This window comes from Dermacentor albipictus, chromosome 3 (genome assembly GCF_038994185.2).
Source record: "Dermacentor albipictus isolate Rhodes 1998 colony chromosome 3, USDA_Dalb.pri_finalv2, whole genome shotgun sequence".
Lineage (NCBI taxonomy): Eukaryota > Metazoa > Arthropoda > Arachnida > Ixodida > Ixodidae > Dermacentor > Dermacentor albipictus.
Window position 1 is genome coordinate 116,834,851 of NC_091823.1, and position 16,186 is coordinate 116,851,036.

General features: G+C 46.9%; 1 protein-coding gene across 1 annotated transcript in view; it reads right to left on the reverse strand.

Annotated features, from left to right (window-relative positions):
* The window catches only part of LOC135915623 (uncharacterized), a 36,493-nt gene extending 22,404 nt beyond the window's left edge, over window positions 1-14,089 (reverse strand). Inside the window, exons 1-3 of the mRNA XM_065448732.2 lie at window positions 13,928-14,089; window positions 11,147-11,197; window positions 1,704-1,754 (exon numbers count right to left, since the gene is read on the reverse strand). Of these exons, the coding sequence (XP_065304804.2) occupies window positions 1,704-1,754; window positions 11,147-11,197; window positions 13,928-14,015 (190 nt within the window). The 5' untranslated portion in view covers window positions 14,016-14,089. The remainder of the gene's footprint in view (window positions 1-1,703; window positions 1,755-11,146; window positions 11,198-13,927) is intronic.
* Between the last annotated feature and the right edge of the window lie 2,097 nt (window positions 14,090-16,186).

Sequence of the window (16,186 nt, forward strand, 5' to 3'; positions counted from 1 at the left end):
AATGAGGAAATCTTTATTTTGCTCTATATAAATGCTCGTTCCAAGCTTTTTGCGCGTTCACCCAACGTTGTGGCAGCAGGTAAGCAATAGTAGTTCTCGTACGAAGCTCCGTCGGAGGTCATCAGCTGAAAAAATTACAATCATGTTTCATTTTGGTGCTTAGACCTTATAGGAATACTGCGTGTAGAGACGAAGCGTGAGAAAGTCGTGAATGGGCGGCATTACAAACCGAAGCAATTCGCTTCTACGTACCCATGACGCTGAAGATACCCGACTCATCGAAAACAGCACCATAAAATATTAAAAAAAATGATCTGCAACCATTTCTCATTCCCGGTCATTATTTCCCGCACTTTCAGAGCACAATTACGCGGGCGACCGCTCGTTTCCAAAACAAGATGGCCTCAGCCGACGCGACGACAAGATACATACACAGAAGTGGCCATAACACAGCTCTCAGCCAGACCTTGCCTAGACACTGGCAGAATTCCTTCTACTCGCATTCAAGACAAATGCGTGGTGGCAAAGTCTGTTTTCTGTTGTTCAGAACACATAATTTTGACGTTCTTGGTTTTTGAGCTACTCGATCGGCCTTATTTTTTTGCGCGTTATGCCAGCGCAAGTAACACGCTCCAGTGTTATCACTCCTGGCAATCGCTCGTCACGTTTTCGCAAGCGTGACTACCAAAAGAAGGTATATGTTGCGGCGGGGCCACAGAAAGCGTCCCAAATTCGTCCCACTGATATTCAGTACACGCCAAACTTACTTTCTCACCACCGCCGAGATGCTTTTCGCTGACTGTTTCACAACGCCCGGCGTGGCCACTGTGCTTCAATAGTATACCAAAATGTAATGAATTTAGTCACAGCAATGTTGGGGGTCAGATAAAGTGCCAACATTGTCCCAGTAAGACTCAGTACACGCGAAACTAACTGCGTCACAAAGCCGAGTGCGGCGAGTGTGCCCAAGAACTGCCGAAAAATGTTAAAATATTGCTGGCGCTTATAGAAAGCGTCAGGAACATCTCCCAGTATGAGCATTAGCTCAAATTATCTACTCTAGGACGCTACGCCAGGACGCTAATTTTACGCTAACTGCGTCACAAGCCTCGGTGCCGGGCCTGTAAAAGTCTGAATTTCTCACCTTGCCGTAGTCCAATAGTGCATTGGCTCCATGTCGAAGTGCACAAGGAACGCAAGGGTACAGCGGGATCCCAACAAACCAGGCGATGTCCAAAAGAAACGGGTCACCGAACGAGCGAAATTCACATGCGCCGCCGACCTTGCTCGCTTTGGTGACGTATCTGGCGCATAACGCACGCATATGGCGCGTCTGGCATGCCTCGAGCTTGTTGCTATGTAACGCCACAAAATAAGTCTGAAACTATAAGTCCATGTATACGCAAAACTTGTTACTTCTAGCGGGAAAGAATGAAAAAAATAGAAAAATAAAACGTTGTCTAAGTTTGTTTCACATTCTTTTTTTATCGATCCTCACGCCAGCTAGTGGTTGGAATCAAACACTAAACGTGACGTGTTTTCTGTTGCCAGTTTTTGCCGCGTATCCCCTCTTGTTCAATTTCTTTCTCTATGATGCGATGGCAGTAATGTGTGCTCAAGGTATACTTCGTTGTCAAGTCATGCCTACTACGATCCGGCATGTCATGAGAATATAGTGCCTTCGGTGTAAACGCTCAACTTACGAAGTTCCAACAATCCTCCACCTAGATGGCCCAAGACGTGTACGACTTCTCCTGCCAAAAAGAAAAATAAGATTGAAGGATCATGCACATGCACAGAAACTCCACATAAACATACACCTAAGATGCGTCCCAGCTAACGCAGTTCAAGCTGTTAAACAAAAAGGGCGACGAGATACGGCGACGGGGCCAACGCTGTTTAGTCAAATGACATCGCGCAAACTTAGATTTCCTCGCGTATCTGCGTAAGCATGCACGAATGTGAAATTGCACATCACATTCGTGAACATGGTTACGTTTTCGCCAATAAATACTTTCATGTTACAACGTTGTTGCGCGAAACAAGAAGAAAAAAGAAGAGAAGTGAAGGCATGGTGAAGACGAGTAGCCGCATCTCGTGCGCGCGCGCGAGCAGCACGTTGAAATGGGGTTTCGAAGAACCAACACTACTAAATAGCTAACAAGGTGACCGTGAAAAAGTGTCAAGGCGGTTGGACAGGTGTTGGCTGCTTCTGCTAAACAAGAAGCCGCGACATGCGTTCCTTTTCGCTTCGTTTGTATTTTTCATCTCGGCTCTAAGCCGACGCACAATGCTTTAGTAAACAGTAGTATACAGAGTGACAAGGCTGCAGGCTTATAGTAGTAACCAACAGCCTTTGCCGTACCGTTCTCACTTTTTCGCGGTCGCAAAGCCAGCCTTGAAGAGGATAAGTTCTTTGTGAAACCCGTTTTGAGAGCTTTGTTGCTGCGCACGTGACACAATCAGGCCCGCATTCACTACACATTCTTAACTTGAATTGATAGCGGAACATTGAATCTGCTGTCGCATAATCTGTACCAGAGATTCAAATACCACTGATATTTGTGTGCCCTCTAGCTGTTTAAAGTTTGAGAGTAGGGCTTTTAGTCACTCCAGTGTGCTTCCTTCTGGAGGTCTAGTTTGCCACATTAGGGAAGTGTTTGTTTGGTTAGGTTAGGTTAGGTTAGTATTTTGCTGAAGATGTCACAGTCCTTGTCCTTAGTAATCTAAATTCTATTCGCGAGGTCCAGTCTATTTGGACTGTAGTCTAGCCATTGATGTGTATCGATGTAGTCGAGTTATGAATTGCTTACCCGAAAGATCTTCACACTCCGGTCACTGCATTTATGAAGAAAATTTTTTGAAAGCACGATTTGGAGAGGTACAACTGAACAGAGGATTGCATTGTGGCGCTTTAGTGGCCTACATTACAGCGGGACACTATATTAGAGCTTGACGCACTTGTATGCGGGCTACGGAGAAGTCCACAAGAGAAGCAGGCGAGCGTGGAGGAGAAAGATGATAACTACGGCCACCTGATGTTTTAGACCAAAGCTTGTTCCCTGTTGACTACATTTTGCTGAAGATGGCTGGTTCTGTCTCGCCAATTAAATAACTAAGGCCTCTGAGTATTTTAAAATGAAGTATTCTTTGCGTCACCACTGCACAGCACTGCACAATTGCTGCTGCTTCTGCTGCTGCTCCTGTCTACCTGAAGGTATATTTTAAATTTCTTTGTATGCTGTGATAAGTGAAGTGCAACCGACGTAACCGAAACAGCTGAGTACAGTTTCGTGATCGTTTTTTGTTTGACTAGTTCGCAATAAAACAAAAAATGGGCGCGCGAAATTGATGACTCTGATGGATAGTAAAACAAAATGACGCTCAATATGGGTAAACTTGTTTTGCGGAAGTTCGCAACGTGTAGAAAGGTCGTCGAAAGACAAAATTGTCATCGACCGCTGTGGTAGCATTAAGATACAAAGAAAATATCCATGGGTGTCCCAGAAAGAAAGCCTGCCTGTTGAAAAAAGAGAATTATCCTTCTACAGAAAATGAACCCAGAACCTATGCCTTTTCGGAATGGTAACTCTGCCGTTCCACCTAACCAGATGGCTAGCACATTGCCACGCGAAGAAAAATTGATCGACAACTCGCAGCACACCGAAAACATTGCTCCGCCTAGCGGGCTTAGGCAGAACTGGATAATTATAGCCAAATTCTCTGTAGTTCCAAATGAACGAAAAAGAATTTAACGTCAATATTTGTTAGAGAGGTAAAGAATTGCTCTTAATATGAAGAAAGAGCAAAACTATTCGAGTCGGTACAGGCTATTGTGGCAGCAACAAATAAAAAATGATTATTAAATCGGTCTTATGCTTTGCTTAAATGATATTACACGACAAAAAAAAAAAAACGACACGGACGTGAGAGAAGACGACACACCAAGCGCAGAATGTAATCTCCATAGTGGTTTCTTCTGGAGATTTAGTTGCCACTTTAGGGAAGCCTTTGTTTCGTTAGTCTTGAGTATTTTGCTGAAGATGTCACAGTCCTTATCCTCCGTAATATAAATTCTATTCGCGAAGTCCAGTTTGTTTGTAAGATACCTGTAGTCCAGCCATTGATGTGTTTCGATGTAGCCGAGTTGTTATCACAGTGCTCACATTAGAGTGTTAGGGTGTTAGAGTTGTTAGTAGAGTGTTCACGCGAAAGATTTTCACACTCTGGTCTCTGCATTTATGAAAAAATTTTTTTGAAAGCACGATTTGGAGAGGTACAATTCAACACAGGATTGCATTGTGGCGCTGTAGTGGCCTACATTACAGCGAGGCACTATATTAGAGCTTGACGCACTTATATGCCGGCTACGGAGAAGTCGTGTCGTTTTTTTGTCGCGCAATATCATTTAATGGATTACCAACTTGCCGGGAATGCTCCTCTCATTAAGGTCTTATGCTCTCGAACAATTATCCGGATTTAGAAGAAAAAGTAGAAGGTAACATAGTGACAACAAATAACATCTTAAGTAGATAAATTTGTGAAGATTAAATTTAGGTCGGCCGTAACGCACCAAGGCGACAAATAGGCAAGCTTTTCCAAGAACAAAGGAGGTAACAAGAAAAATGACGATATATACTATCGCGTTACACACAAGATCAAACTCGAGGGAGATTTCGTCTGAATTTCGCCAGTACATATAATTAACGATGGAGGGGTTATTATTGTCGAAATTATTCTCTATACGCTTTGTTCGCAATTCCTGAAGACTTCAACATACCAGAGAATCGGAAGAATACCAATACCATACTAATAAGCCGGAAGGTACAAGTTTAAGATTTGAAAAGCTTTACAAAATACAGTACAAAGCACTTTAGAATTGAATCAGGGCACCACCGGACTTAAATCCACTATGTGAATTCGCTTGTTACAGGCAGGCGCGTTCAACAATGAATCATATCTATTCCATCATAACGGAATTTAGAAATATGCTTAGTAGAACGAGGCACTCTCTATGGTTTTCATCGATTGTGACAAGGCACTCGATTTAGTAGAGATAGGAACAGTATGGAGGCGTTACGTAGCCAAGGAGTACAGTAATGACACCTGAGTATCTTACGAATATCCTACGTTACGTGAATATCTTATAAATACACCACAGCTACATTGATTTTCCGCCATGAAAGGGGCCTGACAAGGAGGCAAAACCACTCTCAGAATATTCGCCGCATGCTTCGAAGTATTCCATAAATTGGACTAGGAAATGTCAGGATTCAGGATAAATGACAAATACTTCAGCTACTCACGGTTTGCAGATAACATTCCGCTGCTCAGAAACGCTGGAAATCCCTAGCAAGAATTGAATGAGGACCTTAACCGAGAAAATGTAAGAGTCTGCTTGAACAATGATACGCCGTAGAAGGCGAAGGTAATCAAATTGATAATTGGCAGAAATTTTCCACAAGCTGTACAACAGCACGTTTGTCTAGGTAATATCCTCGCAGGGGACACTAATTACGAGAACGTTTACAGAGTAATAAAATGCTCCGCCTAGCTGGCTTATAAAATGAGTTGGAACACATCGCCAGTGTTACGTTTCGCCTACGACGCGCGGTGTAGCCGGCGCAGATGCAACGGACGCCGGAGCTTCGTTCAAAGCGGCGGACATTTTGGCCCGTTCGGAGCGGCCGCGACGCATCCCCGCCGAGCGCGTCCCGGCATGTTCAGTGCCACGTGTCTTTGTGTGTGCGTGTGTGTGTGTGTGCCCACGCTTGTCAAAGCGCGGCAGCCGGGGAGAGGAGCTCCCCAAGTGTGAAGCGAGGAGGTCTGACCGGCGCCGGCCCGGCTGATGCGTCACTACACTCGTCTCTACATGTCCCTCAGTCCGTCCGTGCCTCGCTGTCACGTGGTGTCATCCCGTGACCTTCCATCTTGCCCGCGACGCCAAGAGTATAAAAGCAGCTGCTCCCGGACGCCAAGAGAGAGGCTCCGATTTCTTTTGTTGAGTAACGTGCTCTCCCGTCTCTCCACTTCGGGCGACCTGACCGGCCGCTCTTTTGCGATGCCAGAATAAACAAGTTGTTCTGGTAGCAGTCGACTCATGCTTTGCTCGGACCTTCCGATGCTTCCAGTTATGCCCCAGGCCGCCAGGCCAACGCTACCCTTAGGGCTTGCGACCCATTTGCAACAACGGGCGCCAGCGGTCCGATTGCAATAACGGGTGTCAGCACTGAGGTTCCAACAGCCGGTGCCATCGGTGGGATTCCAACAGCCGGTGCCATCGGTGGGATACCAACAGCTGGTTGCCAGCGGTGAGATCGCGACAACGGAGGCCAGCAGCGAAGATATGCGGTTGACTGTATGCTGAGCAGCACAACGACCATCCGGGAGCAGTGCAACGAGCCCTGTGTGATGACTGGTTGCCTGCAGCGGAACGACTGCGCTGAATTCTTGGCTGCGAAGTTTGGTGAGTGCGGGACTTTCTTCTTTTGAGTTTTGCCAGGCTTTTGTTAGTGTCAGAAACAGAGCTGGTAATTGTGGTTGTCGTTTCTGCCGGGTTAGTTTGCGGCAAGACATTAGTAGGCAGTAGAGAAAGCAGCATTCAGAGCAGCCATGGATTTGAAGTCGTTGCGCAAACCGAAATTGCTGGAGCTTGCAAGAGAGTTGGGTCTGGATGTCTCAGACAAACTCAGAAAACCAGAACTGCTAAGGGCTATTCTTGAGTTAGAAGCTGAGGATGACGAGCTGTCGGAATGCCTTGAGGCCATTGAGGAAAGGGCAAAAAGACAGGAGCGCGAACTTAAAGAACAAAAAGAGAAAGATGAGCGTGAACGTAAAGAACAGATAGAACGAGAGCAACAAGAGAAAAAAGAAGAGCGTGACCGTCAACACGCTTTGGAAATGAAGCGTCTCGAGGTAGAGATGGAACGCGCTCGTAATGGAAGTCAGGCACACGGTGCAGGAGAACGAGTATTGTTTAAAATGACTGACCTGATGCGGACGTTTAAGTTTGGAGAGGACATTGGTTTGTTCCTTGTTAACTTTGAGTGAACGTGCGAGAAGCAGGGGTTCTCTCGGGAAACGTGGCCACAGCGCTTGCTCACTTTGTTACCCGGCGAGGCGGCCGACGTAGTCGCTCGCTTGAATAGAGAGGAGGCAGAGGATTTCGACCAAGTGAAATCGAGTCTGCTAAAAAAGTACAGGCTGTCAGCGGAGGCGTTCCGTCGGAAGTTTCGGGAAAATGAGAAAGGCAAAAGTGAGTCGTATACAGAGTTTGCCTACAGGCTTATGTCAAACATGCAGGAGTGGCTCAAAGAAGAGAAAGCGTTTGGTGACCACGAGAAAGTTCTGCAGTGTTTCGGGCTAGAACAGTTATAAAGTCGGTTACCTGAGAACGTGCGGTACTGGGTCCTGGATGGGCGAGACGTTAGTACGGTGGCTAGAGCCGCTGAGCTAGCCGAAGAGTTTGTGACGCGTCGGGCTCGCGGAGCTAAGGACGGTCAAAAGGGTGAATTTGGCTCCAAGTTTGAGAGGCCGAAGTTCACGCCCATGAGAGCAAAGGGGGACACACGTAGTGCGGATGCGAGTGAAAGCAGTCCGACCGAACGTAAGGAGACGGCGGCAACCGAAGCCGAACGCAGAAAGCGGTTCGAGACGAGGCAAGCGGGCGTTTGTTATACGTGCCAGAAGCCGGGTCACTTTTCGGCGCAGTGTCCAGAAACAAAAACAAAAGTCGTGTTTTTGTCATTATGCAGCACTGACGAGAACATGAAGCTTCTCGAGCCTTACATGCGAGACCTCCTCGTAAACGGGAAAGAGTGCCGAGTGCTTCGCGATTCCGCAGCTACGATGGATGTAGTTCACCCATCTTACGTAGAACCCGATATGTTCACGGGCGAGTGCGCATGGATCAAGCAAGCCGTCGAAGCTCATAACGTGTGTCTGCCCGTAGCAAAAGTGCCTTTTGAAGGACCTTTTGGTGCACTTGAGACGGAGGCCATAGTGTCATCTATGCTGCCCCCCCCAGTACCCGTACCTATTTTCGAACAGGTCCGATCACCTCCTGCGCGAGAAGGGGCTTTTGTTTGGTGAGGCTAGCGTTCAGGCCTTAACCAGATCGAAGGTTCGGGAGCTCGCTGCAAAGGCGGTAGTTGCGGGGCCGACGTTGTCGAACGATGAGAAAGGGTCAGAGGCGCAGCAAGCTGATATTCAGAGCACGCCCGAACTGAATAACATTGAGCCTGTAGCGTTAAAGGCACCAGATACTGGAGAGGAAATTCTCGATGCGGGAAAGTTAGAAGAGCTATCTGCAGATTTGCTCATCGCGCCTACGTCAGACGGACTTAATATGTTGCTAAAAGTCAGCCGGTCGGCTTTGATAGCGTAGCAAAAGAAGGATGGCAGCCTAGAAAACATACGCTGCATTGTCAAGGAAGGTATCGCCAAGAAAAATGCTCGCTTTGTGGAAAGAGGTGCGGTCCTGTACCGGAAGTATATAGACCGCAGGGGAGTGGAGTTCGATCAGCTGATCGTGCCTCAGTGCTATCGTCATGATCTGTTGCGCTTGTCGCATGGGGGTTCATGGTCCGGACACCTAGGAGTTAAGAAAACTAAAGACCGTCTCTTGCAAGAGTACTATTGGCCAGGGTGTTTTCGGGACGCAGACCACTTTGTGAAGACATGTGACACCTGTCAGCGGGTGGGCAAACCAGGGGACAAATTGAGGGTGCCGTTGAAGTTGGTACCTATCATTACGGAGCCTTTTAGACGGCTCGTTATTGATACAGCGGGACCTCTGCCGGTAACAGCCACGGGGTACAGACACATTTTGACTGTGATCTGCCCAGCGACAAAGTTCCCTGAAGCAGTGCCGCTTAAAGAACTCAGCTCAGTTGAGATAGTCAATGCCCTACTTTCCATATTTGCGCGAGTTGGTTTTCCTGCGGAAATCTCATGAGATCAGGGCACAGAGTTTACTAGCGCTTTGACGACAGCCTTTCTCGAAAGGTGTGGGGTAAAGCTGTTACACAGCTCAGTGTACCACCCACAGTCGAATTCCCTTGAGAAGCTCCACTCCGTCATGAAGCGCGTGTGGAGAGCATTGTGGTTTGAACAACAAACTGACTGGGAGCTGTTTCTGCCTGGGGTGATGTTTGCATTGAGGACCGCGCCGCATGCGGCTACGGGGTTTTTGCCAGCTGAGCTAGTGTACGGTCGCTCGCTGCGATCTCCGTTTCGCATGTTTCGAGACGGATCACTGCCCTCTCCAATGGCTGCAGACCATCTGTTCCACAAATGGCCGCCTCCTGCGCTGGAGCCTCGCTTTGCAACAATATTCCTTTGAGGTGCGTTACAAAAAGGGGAGTCTCAACGGTAACGCCGATGGCTTAAGTCGAAGCCCCTAACGTGGGAATCAGCCTCAAAATTGTTTGTTATTGATGTTTTTCTTCCTGAGGCAGGATTTTTAACATATTGCTTTTGTGTAGTGTTTCAAAGTGATGATGTGCTTTCTAGTGCAATTTTCCGATTTGTGGACGCGTTCTGAGTGCTGCTAGACTACTGTAAGGAACTAGGCAGTAGTATAAAAGGGGAAAGAGCCTGGCATGGCTTAGTGAGGGTTGTGCCGTGCTTGCTGACTGAGCGGCTGAGTTTCGGCGCAGTTCTAACCCTTGCTGGGTAACGAGAAAAAAAATGGCAACTCTCCCGAAGTCAGTTTGCAGTGTCCTGTGTGAACCTGAACGTGAGAACGAGGCCTTCTCGGTGCGCTGCGCTCAAGAAACGCCGAGGGACGACCGACTTCGGTTATGAGTATCATCGAGCCACATCCCTCCGGACAGCGGATGCAGTCCCCTGACCATCGAGATCTCCTTCCCCCGGCGGGGCGTTCTGTTACGTTTCGCCTACGACGCGCGGTGTAGCCGGCGCAGATGCAACGGACGCAGGGGCTTCGTTCAAAGCGGCGGACATTTTGGCCCGTCCGAAGCGGCCGCGACGCATCCCCGCCGAGCGCGTCCCGGCATGTTCAGTGCCACGTGTCTTTGTGTGTGCGTGTGTGTGTGTGTGCCCATGCTTGTCAAAGCGCGGCAGCCGGGGAGAGGAGCTCCCCAAGTGTGAAGCGAGGAGGTCTGACCGGCGCCGGCCCGGCTGATGCGTCACTACACTCGTCTCTACATGTCTCTCAGTCCGTCCGTGCCTCGCTGTCACGTGGTGTCATCCCGTGACCTTCCTTCTTGCCCGCGACGCCAAGAGTATAAAAGCAGCTGCTCCCGGACGCCAAGATAGAGGCTCCGATTTCTTTTGTTGAGTAACGTGCTCTCCCGTCTCTCCACTTCGGGCGACCTGACCGGCCGCTCTTTTGCGATGCCAGAATAAACAAGTTGTTCTGGTAGCAGTCGACTCATGCTTTGCTCGGACCTTCGGATGCTTCCAGTTATGCCCCAGGCCGCCAGGCCAACGCTACCTTTAGGGCTTGCGACCCATTTGCAACAACGGGCGCCAGCGGTCCGATTGCAATAACGGGTGTCAGCACTGAGGTTCCAACAGCCGGTGCCATCGGTGGGATGCCAATACCAGGCATTAGAAAATCATCACAGGCAGCTTATGGCTAGGCTTCAAATGAAGTGTAAAATGATCCCCTTTCTCGTGGCGCTCACATATGAGGCAGAAACTCGCTGGTCAAGAAATAAGCTCGAGAAGTAAGTAAGGACCACGCAACGGACGAGGGAACGAAACTATAATACGCGTAACGTTAGGGGACATGAAGGCACTCAGGGGGAATAAACATCGTGTAGGGGCTACGGTTATTTTAGCTGACTACAATAGAAAACAAAGGGAGATTGGTGGATCATGTTTTGCGTAGGATGCGTAAACAGCGGTCTAGCTGAGTTACAGAATAGGTGCCGACAGAAAGGTGATACATTCCAGGACAACGGAAAAGAAGTTGGTGTAATGGAATTAGAAAGTCCTCAAGCATAGGGTAAAGCCAGCTGGCGTCCTGCAATGCATATCGTTAGACAGATGTGGATAATGATGATGTTGGATGTTGATCATTATTTGCTTCACAGTGGGAGGAAACTTGAACAAAGTCGTTCGGCTGCATGCCGCATGTGGAGATTGTTTTCTCAAATATAGTAAAACTTGTACTCACCAACCCTGGGCAAGGACCTCAACAAGAACGGCATTCTCACCGCCAACCTTGCTGGATATGTACAGAAAAACAAGACATCTATTTTATGCACTTCATTTTAATCTGGGTGAAACTGTTAAGCGAAAAGCATCGTGAAATAATAAATCGGCACAACATCTGTGTTCAAACCGGGCCTTCATTATAGACGAATATTATAGACGCTCACTACTTCTTCGAAAAGCTTCCCTAATAATTTTACCGCAACACTTTGCCGTCGTGGCTGTAATCTTGCAGAATAATAATATTTTAGAACACTTTGACTCCCTCACAGAACATAGGAATTCTCCTGTTAGCACATCAGTTGCCAAGTAGCACCACAGTGCAAACAACAGGTCTAATTAGGCAGAAAGGCGTCTTTTGAGAGAAAATTTATTAGTTAGTGCAGTTACAAGTAGCAATACTTCTCGTATTAAAATTTTTTGAGAAGCTCGAGTGAGGGAAGTGCGAGAATAGGAGAGTGATGATAGTTTCCTATCATATTGCATAGAAGATGCTAAGTTTACCACAGCAACAACGCAATTTAAGCAAGCTATAACAAATTAGAAATTGAACCTTACGGATAACGGCTTTCAGAAGGTCAGAAGGCTGCATGAAGCCCTCATTGACTACCTGTTACAGAAGCCTCTCGCCAGCACCACTGACAGCACATATGAATTCAAAACATAGGTACTTGGAAAGTTTTGCAACCGACGATTGTGAAACACATCGAGAATAATTTGGCCTTGTCGTATAGCATTTTATTCCGTAAACCGCCGAACACGCTCAGTGGTTTAGGTATACTACAGAGAAATATATGAAAGGGTAACCATATCTGTGTGCTTACATATATCTAGGAAACGTTACGCCAAAAGTTCGTTTACAAAGGTAAAGGGTAACTTTAAGACCGTCTGTAGGATATCTTAATTATATAGCACAGCCTCTCAGCGGGCTGATATAGCGTGGTAAAAAAATTATTGAGCCATTCCACTCTGTGAAGGTTGACGAGCACAGAAGCTATTGAAAACCACCACTACAACAGCTCAGGGTGGTATGCAGTGCTTTATGGCTTCAGAGTAATCGTAGTAGTGCTATGCTAGAGTGATGCTAGGAATGGGCGAAATTTTAATGGCACGCCGCGGCCCATAATAGTACTGCAACAACATTGAGGTCAGTCCCTAGGCTGGTTATCTTGTATACCAAAGCCTACGCACGTCATACTCTACGTCGAAAGCTTTCGTCGCCGCGGTGGCTTGCACAACTGTAATCTCTACCGGGGCACGTTTGTGGGGAGCACTACGTGCTTCGCATTGCTATCACGAGCACCTTATCATAAAGTATGTGGTTCGGATGCTTTTTCTTGGCTTATTTATTGTAACGTATGCTGTTATGTATGTGGTATGCGTGTTTCTAAAGAATGTATGAACTGTTCGCGGCTTTTTGCTGAGTGCTTGTGGCCCCCCCCCCCCCCCCCCCCCCAGTTGCTATGGGAAGGTCACGTGCAGGACATCCTATTCCCGTGGCCAGGCAAAAGTCTCACTGGCTGTGCTGATATGTGTGCCGTTCGCACAGCAGACGGAATTGTGGTATAGACTGTCTACACCCGGGCACACTCAAAAGTCAGATTGAGGTTCTGCGTCAGGGATGATAAATCCACGCACATCATTGTCGTTGGTGATTTCAACAGCCACATATGCAGAACGAGAAGTGGTATACGCTATTTGTGTTGCAGTGCTTTGGTTTCATATGCCAGACAAATTTCGCAAACCCGATCACTTCCAACCCATTGTGCATAGACTTGACTAGGGCTAAGAACGCGTGGAATGTTGTACCCGAGCCGATCAGTTTGTAAGGGCGAGCACGAGACCGTTGCCACCCTCATAACGTCCAAATAATATCGACTCTCCTAGCAAGACAATAAATGTGTGTGCGTAGCTTTCGTCACAGCGAACACCTATCAAGACGATAAATGAGTTCGTAGCTTTCTTCAATATTCTGTGTAACCTTTGTAGCTATTGACCAAAGCGTGTCATTCGATGTGCTTTGCTCATGAGAAAGTTTACCAGCACATACGCCACTAAATTAGGGCGAATAAATCTTGCAGTCCAAAATATTTATCAGCTAGCCGTATTAGTTTGAAAATACTTTAGAGGTATTGTGAGCAGCACTGTGATTTGTTTTTTCTGATTTGGATATATACACTAAATTTTAGATATGATAGTCTTTAGTGACAATCGCAGATACCAACGCTTCACAGCACGATTTGGTCTAGAACCACGGACATCATTATTAAGAAAGACTACTAAATAACCTGGTGAGATAATCGGAAAGGTACTTCTTAATACAGAAGTCAAAGCATCAGCTTAAGCTAGAAACTGAACGTTATGCATCTACTAGTGCTTCACACTGTGCCGTGAACTAATCGTCCCCCAATTCATTGCTATTTCAGTAAATGCTTATCAGCACTGATTTCGGTACTTCGTAATATTAATTTGATGTTTGCATTGGTGACGTTCGAACAAATGCTCTACCAGCCACTCCTACACGCCGCCATAAAATATGATGGTAATGTCTGTAGGCAGGTAACTGGATTAAAAAAAACGCGACAAGTGGCACCATTACACATGGCACATTTCGTACAGTGGCGTAGGTTGTGGCCTTTGGGTTCCTTATGTGATGCTGAGAACGGCGAAAGGCGCATGCATATGTTTGAAAATTACATTGTGCAACCACAGTGAAAAATAATAAATTGGAGTAAATACACACCCAAGAACGCACCGAAGCCGAGGACTTCAGGAATCGGTGCCAGAAGGACAAGTATGATGACTGCGCCTTGCCTCATGATTTTCGGCATTACCAGAAACGGTGCATCGACGAAAGCAGCTCCCTTTTATGGCTATACACTCACCGCTAGAAACCCGGACTGCAGGTTCTTTAGCAGTGAGAGTACAGGTTATTTTTATATAGGTCATACCTGCGCTTGTCATTACAATGGAGCGGTTTCTCCGACGTTCGAAAACGACAAAGTGCACTGAAACAAAGGTGCGATAGCTCCAGTAACAACACAATCGCACTCCATAAGTGCTATGTTTTACCCGTGTACAGGCGAATTTTATCCCGGTGCAGAACGTCTAGTAGCTCCTTGTAGTTCCAGGCAGGAAGGGACTTCGCATTTCCTCTATAGTTTTTAGAATCCCTGCTATTTGCTTTTCAATAACTTTTAAGTATTCTGTTGCTCTGGCTTTCAGTCGTAAATTTTTATCTTTACCGAAGTGGAAGTATTTATACGTTTACCATCGCTACCGAAGCTGTCATTTTCTTGTTCATTGTCATTTTGTGTAGTCATTCGTAAACCGTCTCTAAGACTAAGGCATAGTCGATACATCGCTGCTTATTTCAACGTTCACAACATCACTTCCTATTTCTACACTGTCACTCTATTAGCTCACGACATATATTCTCCTTCTTCACTAGTGCAAAGTTTTGTCCTGCGCGCACTTTTGGCATTGCATAGCCATTTGTAATCAGTAAATCAGTCTAGATCCTCAACACTCTTGAAAAGAGGTGCACCATTTGGGTCATATTTTGCTACAGAACAATAACCGTCATCTTTCTTGTCCGCAATGCCTTTCTTTAACACCGCGAGCCCGGTCCTTCCAAGTCAGGAATGACATGCCTGTTATCAGCATGACAGCGGATTCTCGACAGGAAAGTAACGAGCGCAACGTTTTCAAAAAGGAAACGCAAGCAAGGCAGAATATTATCGTTGTATGGCAAATATACACTTCGAAGAGTGTAAATTTGCCTGGGAGTATATGTCCGTATTTGTATTTCCTGTTGATGTCATTTGGATAATTTTGTGAGCTCAATATCACCACTTGCCATGCAGCCAAGTCAGTCTTTATTTCGCCCTTTGCTGTTGGTACCTGTTAATAAGACGGTTACTCCCACTGCCGTCCCCCCTTTCCTTCCGCCGCTTATGCAGAAAGGCTTCTTGCAAGTCTCTTTTACCTTATGCTACTTCGTACTTGACCTAATGAGCAAGGCTTCGCCCCGTCTTCCCTTGGTCAAATCATTATGTTGGGTAGTTACCATATAATAATATTTTCAATAAGCCGACTGCTCTAAAATCGCGTAGAGGCGTTCAGTGAAGGCGCACACGCTAATAGGGTAGTCTATAAATGCACAACGAGCTGGCAAAAGCTATGCCCACGGTTATTGTTGAGGTGCAGTTGCGAAGCGCATATATATCGCGTTGATTGACGATCCTCGCCGTGTCACTATTTAGCGCTTTAAAAAGCAATAACCATACCATCATACTGCGGATATTGCGGCGCCAACTTCACTGCCCCCCCCCCCCCCCCTCTGGAAGTATCAACGAAGCCAAGCCCGCTGTTTTTTGCCCACTTGGATATCCGTCCGTGTGACATTATAAACAGGCGTCCTGATACAGAACGGAGACTTTCGCTTAACCACTTTTCGCGGCCTCGCATTGCCTTACAATCGGTCAGATTCATTGCGTCCGCATCAAAACACGCCTCATGCGATAAACGCAAGTTCTGGCACTAATACTGTTCCGCGAAGCTGATACAGCTCGATGCATGCTACCAATGAGCACATATCCACCTACATCAACACAGCGGCTTTAGAAATGGAAATAACCTCCCAAGCAGTGTCGTACCACAACCAACACCCCAAGCAAAGCTATCCTTATGCTTTTCACCAGCGCTCCCATTTGCGGTCTCCTACGAGGCATGGCGACAAATCAAGCTCAGCAATTTTCACTAGGACACCGCGAACGTACCGAATGAACACTGCAATCAGAGCGCTGATATCATGTGGATCCCATGGCCAATATAATGTCTGGTAACGAAAAAATGGCCGACGTTTACGCTTCTTGGTAATGCAATCTTTGAACACAGCTGTTGCCTTATTTAAACAACAGATAACCGCATACAGAGCATGCAGGGTCGAGCAGAGGCGGTTCTGCGTTTCGGATCGGGCAGCACACAGCGCAATCCACCG